At 52.9% G+C, this 12,385-nt stretch overlaps 2 protein-coding genes across 7 annotated transcripts; one reads left to right on the top strand and one right to left on the bottom strand.

Annotated features, from left to right (window-relative positions):
- Nucleotides 1-504: 504 nt before the first annotated feature.
- On the top strand, nucleotides 505-5,051 carry Nol3 (nucleolar protein 3). Of its 6 annotated transcripts, XR_007592084.1 has the most exons (6): nucleotides 505-650; nucleotides 2,708-3,009; nucleotides 3,156-3,485; nucleotides 3,581-3,628; nucleotides 3,919-3,972; nucleotides 4,592-5,051. XR_007592084.1 is itself a non-coding variant. In XM_050144277.1 (5 exons), exons 2-4 carry the CDS (start codon nucleotides 2,715-2,717, stop codon nucleotides 3,586-3,588), a joined length of 633 nt encoding a protein of 210 aa, XP_050000234.1. In that variant the 5' UTR covers nucleotides 505-650; nucleotides 2,708-2,714; the 3' UTR covers nucleotides 3,589-3,628; nucleotides 4,592-4,639. The 6 variants fall into 6 exon arrangements, 5 of the variants coding, with proteins under 5 accessions (XP_050000234.1, XP_050000231.1, XP_050000230.1 ...); XM_050144277.1 differs by lacking the exon at nucleotides 3,919-3,972 and having other exon boundaries at nucleotides 4,592-4,639; XM_050144274.1 differs by lacking the exon at nucleotides 4,592-5,051 and having other exon boundaries at nucleotides 3,919-4,063.
- Matcap1 (microtubule associated tyrosine carboxypeptidase 1) lies at nucleotides 4,166-12,355 on the bottom strand. Its single transcript, XM_050144267.1, has 7 exons — nucleotides 12,199-12,355; nucleotides 7,960-8,574; nucleotides 7,734-7,877; nucleotides 7,355-7,487; nucleotides 6,244-6,549; nucleotides 6,056-6,153; nucleotides 4,166-5,356 (listed from the first exon to the last, which is right to left on the bottom strand). Exons 2-7 carry the CDS (start codon nucleotides 8,518-8,520, stop codon nucleotides 5,192-5,194), a joined length of 1,407 nt encoding a protein of 468 aa, XP_050000224.1. The 5' UTR covers nucleotides 8,521-8,574; nucleotides 12,199-12,355; the 3' UTR covers nucleotides 4,166-5,191.
- Nucleotides 12,356-12,385: the final 30 nt, after the last annotated feature.

The following is a 12,385-nucleotide window of genomic DNA, read 5'->3' as shown; positions in this document are numbered from 1 at the left end:
CCTGACACTCAGACTTTCAAGGAAGCCCCCCACCTTCCATGGTGGTACTTGGAGGGCCAGTGCCGAAATCTTTCACTTGCACTGAGATGCCGGCCACTGTATCCTCCAGGAGGCAGGCGTTCCAGCTTCTCTGTGCACGCGTCTCTGACTCTGGGCAAATCGGTTCCCTTTTCTAAACTTATCTGTGACAGGCGGAGGGAGAAGTCATAGAAGGACAAATTAAAAGCACCTAGCAATTAGAAGGCCCAGAGTGGGCTGGACACGTGGGACCGTAAACAGAACTGACCCCCTGACTCAAATCTGGGTGGTCTGGGCGGGAGAGGAGAACGGACTATATGCCCCCCCCCCCCCGCGCCCAGGCCCCCGCTCCCGCCGGGTGCCAGGACCGAGTTCGCAGAATCAGAGTTCGCCCCTCCCTCCCCCATTCCCGGCAGCCCTGGCCGCCCCGCCCCCCTTTGCAGCTGCTGTTCACGTCCCCACCCCGCTCGCTCGGTCCTTTCTGCACTGTCATCTGCCCCTGTGAGGCTCTACTCCGAAGTGGGGCCGTCCGAAACGATCCAGACCACAAGCCGGACTCCACCCAGCAGGGAGGGAAAGGAAAACAGATTGGGCTGACTACCGCACCTCACCACCAGCAGCGGAGCTCCAAGGTCTGTGGGCCCCGCCCTTCCGCAGGATAGAAGCTTTAGGAATGAGTGGAGGGCTGGTGAGGGTACCCTTGCGGTTGCGCATGCGCGACTGGCTCCCGCAGGTTCCACCCTAGTTCCCCCAACAACAAATCCCAGCCAGCCAGCAAGCTGGGTATCCCAGACCAGACCTGGGGCTCCAGATAACATTAGGCTGGGACTCGGGGTAACATTTAGGCTTGTCCTTTGATGCACTGGCCAGGACATAACCAGCGTTTACCTTAGAGCTGCGATAACTTCAAAGGGAGGCCCCAGTCAGCTAAGGTCTAGCCGGTGGTGGTGGCAGTTGGCGCTTCAGAAGTCAGGGTGGATCACTGAATTCCAGGAAAACTTGGTCTACAGAGCGAGTTCGAGGACAGCCAGGGCTGCAACAGAAAAAGCTGTCTCAAACAAACAAACAAACAAAAAAGAGGGGAGAGAGAGCACGCGCCAGAATAGGTGCAGGATCGGCAAAAGCTAAGGTGCCAGGACCTGGCTGACCGGAGTGGTGGGAGGGAATTAAAACAGCCAGACCAGGCAGCTTAGATTCTTTGATGGGTAAAATGAGGGTGGGAGGGTGGAAGATAGCATACAAGGCCTGGCAGTCAACGAGGCAAGAGACATTATAGTTTAAGGTAGGGCAAGTTGGATCCCAATTGTGCTGGGTTTCTCTGAGCCTGTCTATTCATCCAGAGAACTGGAACAATAAATGCTAGCCCAGCGTTGTCGAAGTCACTACGTTGAAGTGAGGGGAGGGGAAGAGTGGGCATGAGTGAGGTACTCAGAGGCACTCATTGTACCAGGACGCAAACTGCTGATGGTGGGCTTAGGGGGCAGGAGTGGATGCAGGGTGATTGTAGGGCCTCTGACTCAGATAGGACAAGAAGGGCAGAGTGGGAGCAAATGTCCCTGGTCTGTGCTTAGTGGCCTTGGGGAATGGCTGACAGGAGGCATGGAGGGGACCAAGGTGTGAAGTGACCAGGGAGAGAGACCTGAGACCTGGGAGGCATGGTTATATGTGGGTGTGGGGGTAAGGATCCTAGGACTTAGGAAAGAAGGTGGAACAGGGGCATTTAGGGCAGAAGAGACCTAGAAGGATGCTGTTAGAACAAAGCTGAGGCAAAAGGAATGGCCAGCTTTCCTTTTTCCTTAGTGCCAGGACCCTTCCTGACTGGGTCAGGATGCCCAACCCGAGTGGGCAGTAGTCCTCAGTTGATAATGGACAAGCAGAGTAGATTCATTTGTTCCCAGTTCCTACAGTTTGGTAGAGGCAACCTCTCAAAATAATAATAATAATAATCCACATAGGGGAAGCTAAAAGTTTGGTAAGCATTCCTTAAGGGCTTTTCAGAGCTGGACCTTGGGAATCTCAAGGTCAAGTAAGAGATGGCTGTGAGCCAGTGCCAGGCTGTCAGGGAAACATGCTGGAATGTCTGTCAAAATTCGGGAAAACTCGGTAGTTCTGCTGCTGGGATAGTAAGGAACCAGGAGGAGTCGCAGATCATGTTGAAGTTGCAGTGTGGTGGGGAGTGAACAGGGGAGGTTCTGTTATGCCTGGACCTCAGGGTTAGGGGAATGGAGCATGTGCGCCTCAACACTTTAGGCTTTGAATGCAGACCAGACTGTCTGAGAGATCAGGCGGGCTGCCCTGATCCAAGGCTTGCTGCAGGGTTCCGGAAGGAGGTGTGGATCAGTCCTAAGGTTGTCTGCCAGTTAAGGTAAGGAATTGGGTTTAGAAAAAATAACTCAGTTGGATAAACTGGATCTTGACTGGTGGCCAGCTCGACAGGTGGCTGGGGTTAGGAGGGAAGTCCTAGCTAGGGCGAGCACTCCACTGACAGGTAGATACTAGAAGAGGAACCTGAGGAGTCAGGACAAAAGCAACCAAGAGGCTGGAGGATGAGTTCTGTGCTCCTGGCCTCCAGGTCCTCCGCTGAAGAACCATCCAGATGTCGAGGTGAACTTAGATCACTCCTGGGCGAGATCAGTGTGTGGGAACGCCAGCTTCCCCCCACTCCCCATTTTTCTCCCTCTTGATATAGCCCAAACATGGGCAACGTGCAGGAACGGCCATCGGAGATCATTGACCGGGAACGGAAACGGCTGGTAGATACCTTGCAGGCTGACTCTGGGCTGCTGCTGGACGCGCTGGTGGCCCGGGGCGTGCTCACCGGGCCTGAGTATGAAGCCTTGGATGCGCTGCCTGATGCTGAACGCAGGGTGCGCCGCCTGCTGCTGTTGGTGCAGAGCAAGGGCGAGGCAGCCTGCCAGGAGCTACTGCGCTGTGCCCAGCATACCGTGCGTGTGCCAGACCCCGCCTGGGATTGGCAGCACGTGGGGCCTGGTGAGCACCAGGAGGGTGGAGCCTTGTTGAAATGGGGGCGTGACTTGGGGTGAGGCAAAACTAAGGGTAAGTAGAGGGCAGAGAATGTGGAGGTAGCTAACCACAGAGGGGTGAACTGAGTCTCAAATATTCCACTTCCTCTCCAGGCTACCGGGACCGCAGCCATGACCATTCATGCTCGGGCCACTGGACGCCCGAGGTACCCAGTTCAGGGACCACATGTCCTGGGCTACCCAGAGCTACAGAGCAAGAGGAGGTCGGAGGTCCTGAGGGCTCTGAGGCAGTGCAATCTGTAACTCCAGAGGAGCCCGAACTAGATGCTGAAGCCTCTGAAGGGGACAAGCCGGACCCGGAACAACAAATGGAACCGGAGCCAGAGCCAGAGGTAGAACCAGAGCCTGAACTAGAGCCGGAGCCAGAGCCGGAGCCGGAGCCGGAGCCCGAGCCTGACTTCCAAGAAGAGGACGAGTCTGAAGGTTGTGAGACTGCCTAAACCCTTGCTTACAGGCTTGTTAGAGGTTGTGTGAGGGTTGATACACATTCCACTCACCATCATCCTCTTGGTCTCTAGATTCCTGAAGGCCAGAATCCTGACCTGTACAAATCCTACCCAAGCTGGGTAAGACCTGGGAACCTGCCAGAGCTTGACCCAATCAATACACCAAGACTCCATTTACCGCAAAATGAATAAACTCGGGAGGGTTAACCTGGACCCGACTCTCCACAAGTCTGGCTCTGCTCAGGAGGGTGTGTGGGTTGGAGTCCCACTGACCTGAGCAGCTTTGTGTGAAACACCCCATCCATGCAACCACATTTCACCCCCGAAATAGTCCAAACTATTTCTGGAGGTCTCAGACCCAGGCCCCTAATGGAATCTGGCCCCTGCCCCACTGCTCTCTTTCCCTTCAGGGAGCCAGTCGGGAGCCTGCGTTGGAAACCGTTCTACTCCGTGGAAATCACTAGGTTTGGCATACTGAGCAAAGGAAGGAGGGCTGCAACCCCCACTTGATGAGGGAAGTTGTGGAGCTCACATTCTTGAAGGGGGAGACATGAGAGGGAACTTCAGTTGAGACAGAAGCCACATACATCATTGTAACTGCTTTCCTCTGCCCGGGAGCTCAGCGGGGGTCTAACCAGTCACAGACACACACACAAGGAGCTCTGGACATATCTATTAAGTCAATGAACAAGAACGCCCCAGCATCACAGATGAGAAAAAGAAAAGGCCAGGGTAGGGACGATACTGGCTCAGTCTCTCACGGCTGAATCCAAAGTGAAAACCAAGGCATCAGCTCTGTCCTTCCCCGGGCCCAAGACCGGCTCAAAACCGGAGAGGACAAATCCTATAGGCCTGACCTGCAGGTTTGACTGGCTGTCCCCAGCCTGTACCAACCACTGCCAGAGACCAGCTGTGAGGGTGTGGTCAGAAACAGGCACAACCGGGGCTAGCATGGGGGCTGAGGGTGGGGCCAGGTGCTGGACTCACAAGACCTGGCGTCCAGTGTGTCTGTGTGTGATCAGAGAGGGCCTGGGAACAGATGGTACCTTTTCAAAGTACCCTGTCCCCTCCACTGAACTTTAGGAGCTGCTGCCCCCCAGCCCCAGCTGGAGGCATGAATAACGCACGTTGGCATGGAGGCAAATATGGAATACTACATGACCGGTGAGAGAGACAAAATGCTGAAAAGCAAGCTCCAGCCCAGCTGGGTCTCTGAGCCTGAATGAAAGACAGGACCCTATGCTCAGGCACGTCACCTCAGAGGGGTCCCAACTGCCACTAGACCCAGTGAGAGGTAGACAGTATGAATGCAGAAGAGCACCGATAGGCCAGGTAGGGGAAGGGAAAGACTGGTACCAGACACCCAAAGCCGTCTCATGCAGGAACAAGTTTCTATTCCCAAACCAACCCCCATTCCTATTCACACTCAATGTCCCTCCTATCCCCAGGTCTCTCCTACTCAGGAGTTTATGGGACATACTGCTGCTAGTTCACAGGCCCCAGGAAGACTAGCAAGGACAAAAAAAAAAAAAAAGCCTTCTGACATTGCCTCTCATCTTCCCAAGATGCTCCTGGCCTCCCAGTGCCCCGCAAGAAACACCTAGGCTATGGAATCATAAAAAGCTTCGTATTCTTGATCTGAGACCTCTGTCAAGATCTTCTGTCTGTAACCCTTAACCAACATCAGTCAGGCAGCAGGCGGCCCAGCTCCTCTTCATCCAGCCGGTTGGTAGCCATGATGTGTTCCAGTTGCTGCCGGTAGCGTCCCAAGTCCTTCATAAAGTGGGGTACTCGGGTATTATCTAGTATTCCATGGGGCTTCAGTTGGTCCACATCTTCATAGGAGACCTAGCGGGAGAAAACTAAGACTCAGGGCTAATCATAGCCCCTGGTTTTCAAGCAGCCAGTCCCATACTGACAACTCAGGGCCCATTGGCTCCTGTGATGGCTCCTCTAGTCCTGATCCAGTCCACTAGGTACCTTGAGGTTCAGCCCTGGGTCTTTTCTCTTTCTCTTTACATCTTCCATATATGTTCTACAACCCATTCCCCTCCAGCCCAGCTTATCCCCTCACCTCTAAACAATGTTCATCTGATACCTAGGTATCTCTCAGGTAGCTCCCACATACAACATGAGATGGCCCCCGACATGATATCCAGTAGGAGCCTCCCACAGCAAAGCTGTGCCACACTTTATTATAGCCTCTCACCCTCCCACCCCCGCTTCTGATGAGGTTTATTTTCCTCAGTTTAGTACAAATACTCAGGTTTTGGTCCATGGACATTTCTCCAGTCTCCTTCCCCAGAACTTCCTGACTGCTCCCTTGTCCTGGAACACTCACCTCCTCTGAAATACATGCACACATCTGCAGGCGGGGTCACACGCCTCATCTGGGACATCAAAGTTCCATTTCTTCTTGCCTGCTTACCTCCACCCAAGTTCCTACCCCGGGAAAGGCTGGTATCCAGGCCTCCACTGAACATGACTCAGGGGTACAGGGAGGATGAGAGAACCGGCTGGGGACTCTGTAAGCCCACAGCCCCTTACCTTGCCCAGCGAGGTCAGCAGTGGGAAATCGATGGTCTGCCGGTGCCGCAAGATGCGCACAATGCCATCCAGGTACACTTGGTCCTTGCTGAAGCAGCCTGTGAGAACGAGGATCTGTAAGTCCTTACCCCAAAGCCACCCTTCGCTTTGCACCAGCCCGGGCCTTCCCCTGACCCCGCAGCTCCCACCTGGCTGGGAGGTATCCATCTGTCCTCGCTTGGCTCGGACGCAGTACTCCCAGCGTACTGCCTCATCCTGCACATACTGCGCCAGATCCTGGAAGAGCTGGCGGAAGGACATGTTTGCGGCCTGGTAAATGGTGTAGTAGAGCAGGGCCGCTCGCCACAGGAACGGCTGCTTTCGGAACAGCACACTGTGCAGGCTGGCCAGGCCCTCCTCGGTGGGGTTAGCTGGCCGCAGTCCATACTGCAGTCTGCCTTCGGTGCTGTGCCACGGTTGCCGCGCATTGTTCACACCGCGCAGGTAGTGGGTACCTGCAGGGAGGACGCCGGGGCGGCTGAACGCACTCCGAGGAACTCTAGTAGAGACTCGTAGATCTTCATGCCCCCAAATTCACCCCACGAGTCATCCCAAGCCCTACCTAAATGCATTCTCACCCAGCTCCAGCAATAAGAAGACTCTTGGTCCAGCACAGAATCCTCTCTGCCTATTTTCTCATCTCCTGCACACCAACTCGTATTGTACACGAGCCCTCCTAGAGACCAGGCAGGTGACACCCTGCCCCAACATCCTAGTGCCCATGTCAGTCATCTTGACAGTCATGCAAATGCCCCAATCAAAATCACTTCTTGCCCAGAACAACAACAGGAATCTGGTCTGGTGAGGGCAGTGACTACTGTCCTGTGCTCCCCTTCCTAGTCTGATCTCCTAAACTTTTATCCATGTGTCTTTTTCAAGCAATTCTCTTCCTAGAATCTGGTCTGCCACCCACCCTGGTGGGCCTGTGTGTTAGTAAGCTGGTCTGATGGAACCCTTAGAATTCTTCCCGGCCTGTTAGGACCTCTGAAGTCTTCCTTCACTGTCAAAGGAAGTCAGAGAGGAACTGGAGAGATACCCAAGGGAAGAAGCATGAAGGTCAACCCAGAGGGTGGGTGGGCACGTCTGACCTACTTGTCTGAACGAGAAGGAAGAAATATCTGCTTAGGGATAAACAGGCCTGTCTTCTCCCAGAGGGAAGGAAGGGGAGAAAGGAGGCTACTGAAGTCCACACTGCCCTGTTACCATCCCTTAGTACCTTTCAGTCCTGCCCACCCACACCAACGCTACCCACAGACTGACCTATCTCGTGCCGCAGCATGCCTTCCAGCCAATACTGGCGGGCTCCAGTCAAGTTGATGGCCAGTGTGGGCCGGCTGTTCTCCACCATCATGACTGCCTGGGACAACAGGTCCTCGCTTAGGTGCACCACAACCTGCAGGGTGGCAGGGCTCTGAGTCATGGTTTACAAGCCCTGAGAGCTAGTGGGCAGAAAGCCCATGATGCTACAAGGCAGCCAGGCCAGACACTGACCAGGACACCCATCCTTCTGGGGCTGGGGTTGGGGCTGGGGCTGGGATATGTCTAGGAATTACATCTGGCCAGGTGTGTAGCTGAGCCTATCAGCTTGACGGCCTGGTTTGGGGCATAGAGATGGGTCCTATAGATAGGGCAAACTTACCTCCCCGACGCAGCCCTCCTTCTGCATGTATTTTCGCACAATGGACCAAATTTGGCACTTGGTCAGCAGCTGGCCCCCTGTGGCAGCCTCAAAGTGTTCATAAGTGCCAAACTTCTCCAGGACCGCCTCAATGATGCCAACAGCCTATACACAGGGCCACAGTCACTAGTCAGACTAGGTCCCTTGGGCAGTCAGGGTCAGGGTGAAATGGGCAGGCTGGACTGACCTGATGGATGAACTGTCCAGAGGCCTCCTGGTACTTCTCCAGCACACTCATTGGCATCGGTTCCTGGTACTCGAACTGCGGATTGTACGTGTAATGGGACTGGAAGAATTTCTCCCGTTCCTGGTCCATGTTGGTTGGCCGCAGGGCCACTAACATGCAGGGGCTCTTGTTGCTACCATTGCCCACCTCCTTTCGAGTCTTAGCAATGTGAGGCAAGGAGGCTGCAGGCCGTAGGGTCCCTCCACCTGGATCACATCCCCGTCCAAGCGGAGCTTTGCCTCGCCCCCGCTGGCCAGTGCTATTTACACTGTAGGTGCTCTCACTGCGACGCATGTGGCTGCGCTGTCCCAAATGCAGCTTTGAGAAGGTCTGCCACATAGGCTGGGACTGTAGTGCTGAGGGAACCGCCAGAGCCAAAGGCATAGACAGGGACTGCGGCCAGGGGTACAGGGGTGGCCCATTTCGATTTGAGGGCTTCAACCTAGGGCGCTGAGATGGGGGACTGGCAGGTGGGCTGGGGGGTGCCCGCTCATACACCTGAGCCCCTGAATCCAGCACCATTCTGTCCTGAGGGTTTCATCCAGCTCAGCTGTTCCAAATTCCCACTGTTGACCTCTAGAGACACAGAAGGGCATGCAGAGACAGGCATGAGTAGATGTGGCCAGAGGAGAGAGCCCTGTGTCCCGTTAGCCTTGTTGGATCCAGGGTCTGCTGCCAGGAACCTGAGAAACTGTCCACCCTCCCCAGCGTCCATTCCTTTCACCAGGTTTACCCAAATCGTCTGAGGTGGAAGCAAGAGGAAGAATTTTATACATTTTCCTACTTACTAAAATACTCTCAGATGGTTAGATCTAGAGCTAAAACTAAGACCCTAAACATGATTCTAACCTCAGTGCTCAGCACTTACCCAGCCTGGGAGTTGGCAGAATATAGCCTCAGATCCCTAGATGGACCACAGGTGAGGGAAGCCCACAGACTGCTTTGTACAGGTGGCATCTTTTTGGTCCCATTTTGTCCCCTTCACCTGCCCATCTGTAATCAGTCAGTGTAAAGGAATGCACCTTCCTCACGCCTGTCCCCACATGAAATACTGTCTCTCCTGGTGGTCGTCTATCCAGAACTGGATTAGAATCTGCTTTTGGGAATCAGAGAAACACTGGTACATTCAAATTAGCCCTTGGCCTGTCTCCCATCTGAGACATCTTCCCAGTGGTCATCTGAGGCACGAGAACTCACCCCTGACTCTGTGCCAGGGCTCAGTGCAATCTAGTCTCTCCCTCCCCAGAGACCGACTGAGGACTTCAGCCTCTGAACTCCCTTGCCTGCTCAGGCACTCGATTTCTCCTTGATGTACACCACCAGTCTTCCTCCCCATTGGATTAATTCCATCAGCATAAATACATGCTGTTATTCCTCCGTCTTAAAAAACAAAACAAGGCCTGGCAGTGGTGGCACACGCCTTTAATCCCAGCACTCAGGAGGCAGAAGGCAGGCGGATCTCTGTGAGTTCGAGGCCAGCCTGGTCTACAAGAGCTAGTTCCAGGACAGGCTCCAAAGCTAGAGAAACCCTGTCTCAAAAAAAACAAAACAAAAAAGCCTTTACATGAGTCCACACACAGCTCCTCCAGCTGCTCTCCGATGCAGCGCCATACCCTGAGTCACGTGCACCATCTCCCATTTCTTCCTTCCCGTCGTCTCCTGAGTTCACTCCATGGAGCCTGCATATGTCCTGCTCTCCATCAGACTGAGCTGACCGAGGTCGCTAATGACCATCACGTTGCTCTGTAGCACCTGGTGCAGTGGATCCCTCCACCCTTTCTGAATCCGCTAGAACTTAGCTTTCCTCCCATGTCACTGGCTGCTTCTTCTTGGTCTTCTTGTCAGTTATCCCCATCTCCCAACCTCTGAACACTGTAACATCCCCAGACTTATCTTTTCCACGTATACTCATCCTATGATCCCATCCAATTTTGTGGTTACTTGTTTTGTTTTGATGAAGGGGATCAAATCCAGAGCCTTGTACATAGTAAGTATAGCCTGTATCCCTAGTTCTCACGACCACGGACTTAAATACATCAGTTCAGCCTCCTTCCATGAACGTTAGATCACTATAGCTACTTTCAATACATATCTATTTTTAATACAATGTCTCCCTGTGTAGATAACCTGATCTTCAACTCACAATCTTCCTGTTTCAACCTCTCTAGTCCTGGCTCAGGATTAAGACAACATACCTGACCTTCAAGATATCGTTAATATTTAGCAGGTACCTAAAGTTGAATGTGCCCATTGTGTAAATAACGACACCACCCCACATATAATAGCATGGGTCACTGTCCCACGTGGAATAGCTTGGGTTACTGTCTCAGTTTCCTAAAAACTGCATAAATATATTAGAAAAATGCTACAGAGAGAGAGAGAGAGTTTTGGGTTTTTTTTTGGTTTGTTTTGGTTTTGTGTGTGTGTGTGTGTGTGTGTGTGTGTGTGTGTAGTCCTGGCTTTCTTGGAACTCACTATGTAGACCAGGCTGGCTTCGAATTTGGAGAACCACATGCCTCTGTCTCCTGAATGCTGGGATTAAAGGCAAGGCATTCACCACCATCACCCTGCATAAAAATGTTTTAATAAAAGATTTAGGGGCTGGAGAGATGGTTCAGCGGTTAAGAGCACTGAGTGCTCTTTCCAGAGGTCCTGAGTTTAATTCCCAGCACCCACATGGCGGCTCACAACCATCTAGAATGAGATCTAGTGTCCTCTTCTAGTGTGCAAGTATACATGCAGAGAACTCATATACTAACATAAATAAATAAGGACAGCTGCCCTCTGTCAGATGTAGTGATACAGGTCTGTAATCCCAGCACTCTTAAGGCTGAAACAGGAGAACTGTGAATTCCTTGTCAGACTGGGCTTCATAGCAATACATGTTTCAAAGCTTTAAAAAGAAAGAAAATCAGCCCTAACAAATCTCTACAAAAGAACAAATCTCCTCTCTCTCTCTCTCTCTCTGAACTATGTTGTTGTTTCTGTAGCAGTTGTTGCCATGTAAGGTGTAACAGTTAATTTTACATTTGTATGGTATAACTGGTAATTTTATCTGCTTTCTCCTTTCCAGGATTTGCAGCTGTGTTTCCAAAACCCAGAATAGTTCCTGATAAAGCACTGTAATCAATAAATGGGTGAATCTGAGTCCTCGTAAGAACTGGAGTCAGAGGGCTGGAGTGATGGCTCAACAATTAAGAGCACTTGCTGCACTCCCAGTTCCTAGCATCCACGTTGGACAGCTCACAACTACCTGTAACTCCAGGGGCAGGGGGCTCAACGCCCTCTTCTGGCCTCCACAGGCACATGCACATACCCATAAAGAAATAAAATTCAAAACAAACCTAAAAAAAACAAAAACAAAACAAAAAAAAAAAAAACAAAGAACTAGAATCATTCCTTCCCCTACTTAGATTCCACATCTAGACCTGATCTTTCTCCTCGGAGCCCTCCTCCAACCTTGCCTAGTGATCAGCAAGTCTTAGACCTTATTCGCCCTCAAAGTGTATACTTTCCTGGGCGCCTGTTGACCACTGCCTGGGCCAGTTCATCTATTCCCTTCCTTCATTCCAACCCACCTCCTCGCATTTACCAGAATGCACCTGTTTCTTTCATGTCTCACGTTCTTCTGCCAAGAATTCTTTGGCCAACGTGTCCCTGGAGTACCCTCTTAACCATTTTTCAGAGCTCGGTTTAGGCCTCACTTTCTCTGGAAAGCCCTCCCGACGTGCAAAGCGTTCCAGGGTCCTGAAGGCTTCTTGACAGCCCTAGGCTGTCACGGTTGGAGGCTAGGTCCATGTTCCCCACCATGCCCTGAACTCCCCGAGGTCAGGGAGGGTCTGATTTACCCTCTCGTTCCAAGCACTCACTAGAGGCAGAATGAATAAAGACAAAGTGAGGATGGAGACCCTGAAAGGCGGGGTCTGGTGACAAATGAGAGGGTGTGGCCCACACCAATAAGAACCCCTGGAAAGAGGTTAACATGGGAGAAGAGCCAATGGAAACCGAGAGATCCGGGGGGGCGTGCCCTGGAGGCCAATAAGGGGCGTGGGATAGGGTGAAGGGCGTGCCCAATGGAGGGCGGGGCTAGAAGACAATGGAGTGGGGGAATTCTCCGGTAAATCAAGAGGGGTCAGGTCGCATGCTTAGTCTCGGTCTTTGGAGTGGGATGCGGGTTCGGTCCGCGTGCCGCGTCCCCACCTGCTCGCGCCTCTTTTGCTGTCCGCAAGTCCTGCTCTTCAAAGCCGATCGCGGGCCTCCGAGACTCTGGGAGCCGGCGCCAAAGACGCACGCACTCGGGCGCGCGCACGCTCACACGAAGATGCGCAGATTCACTCCAGTTTCCGCGGTAGCGCGAACTGAAGCCCACTGAGGGCGGAGCCAGGCG

The sequence above is a fragment of the Alexandromys fortis genome, unplaced genomic scaffold (assembly GCF_014885135.2).
Source record: "Alexandromys fortis isolate MF-2015 unplaced genomic scaffold, M_Fortis_MF-2015_v1.1 scaffold_1, whole genome shotgun sequence".
In the NCBI taxonomy this organism is placed as follows: Eukaryota; Metazoa; Chordata; class Mammalia; order Rodentia; family Cricetidae; genus Alexandromys; species Alexandromys fortis.
This window is presented reverse-complemented; position numbering and strand designations above follow the sequence as displayed.

What these genes read in the sequence shown, in the direction of transcription:
- Nol3 (XM_050144277.1), top strand. Translation starts at nt 2,715, where the DNA reads ATGGGCAACGTGCAGGAACGGCCATCGGAGATCATTGACCGGGAACGG. An exon ending in TTGGCAGCACGTGGGGCCTG is followed by an intron (nt 3,010 to 3,155) that starts GTGAGCACCAGG and finishes CTTCCTCTCCAG; the next exon opens with GCTACCGGGACCGCAGCCAT.
- Matcap1 (XM_050144267.1), bottom strand. Translation starts at nt 8,520, where the DNA reads ATGGTGCTGGATTCAGGGGCTCAGGTGTATGAGCGGGCACCCCCCAGC. An exon ending in CTGGACAGTTCATCCATCAG is followed by an intron (nt 7,878 to 7,959) that starts GTCAGTCCAGCC and finishes CCCTGTGTATAG; the next exon opens with GCTGTTGGCATCATTGAGGC. An exon ending in CATGCTGCGGCACGAGATAG is followed by an intron (nt 6,550 to 7,354) that starts GTCAGTCTGTGG and finishes TCCTCCCTGCAG; the next exon opens with GTACCCACTACCTGCGCGGT.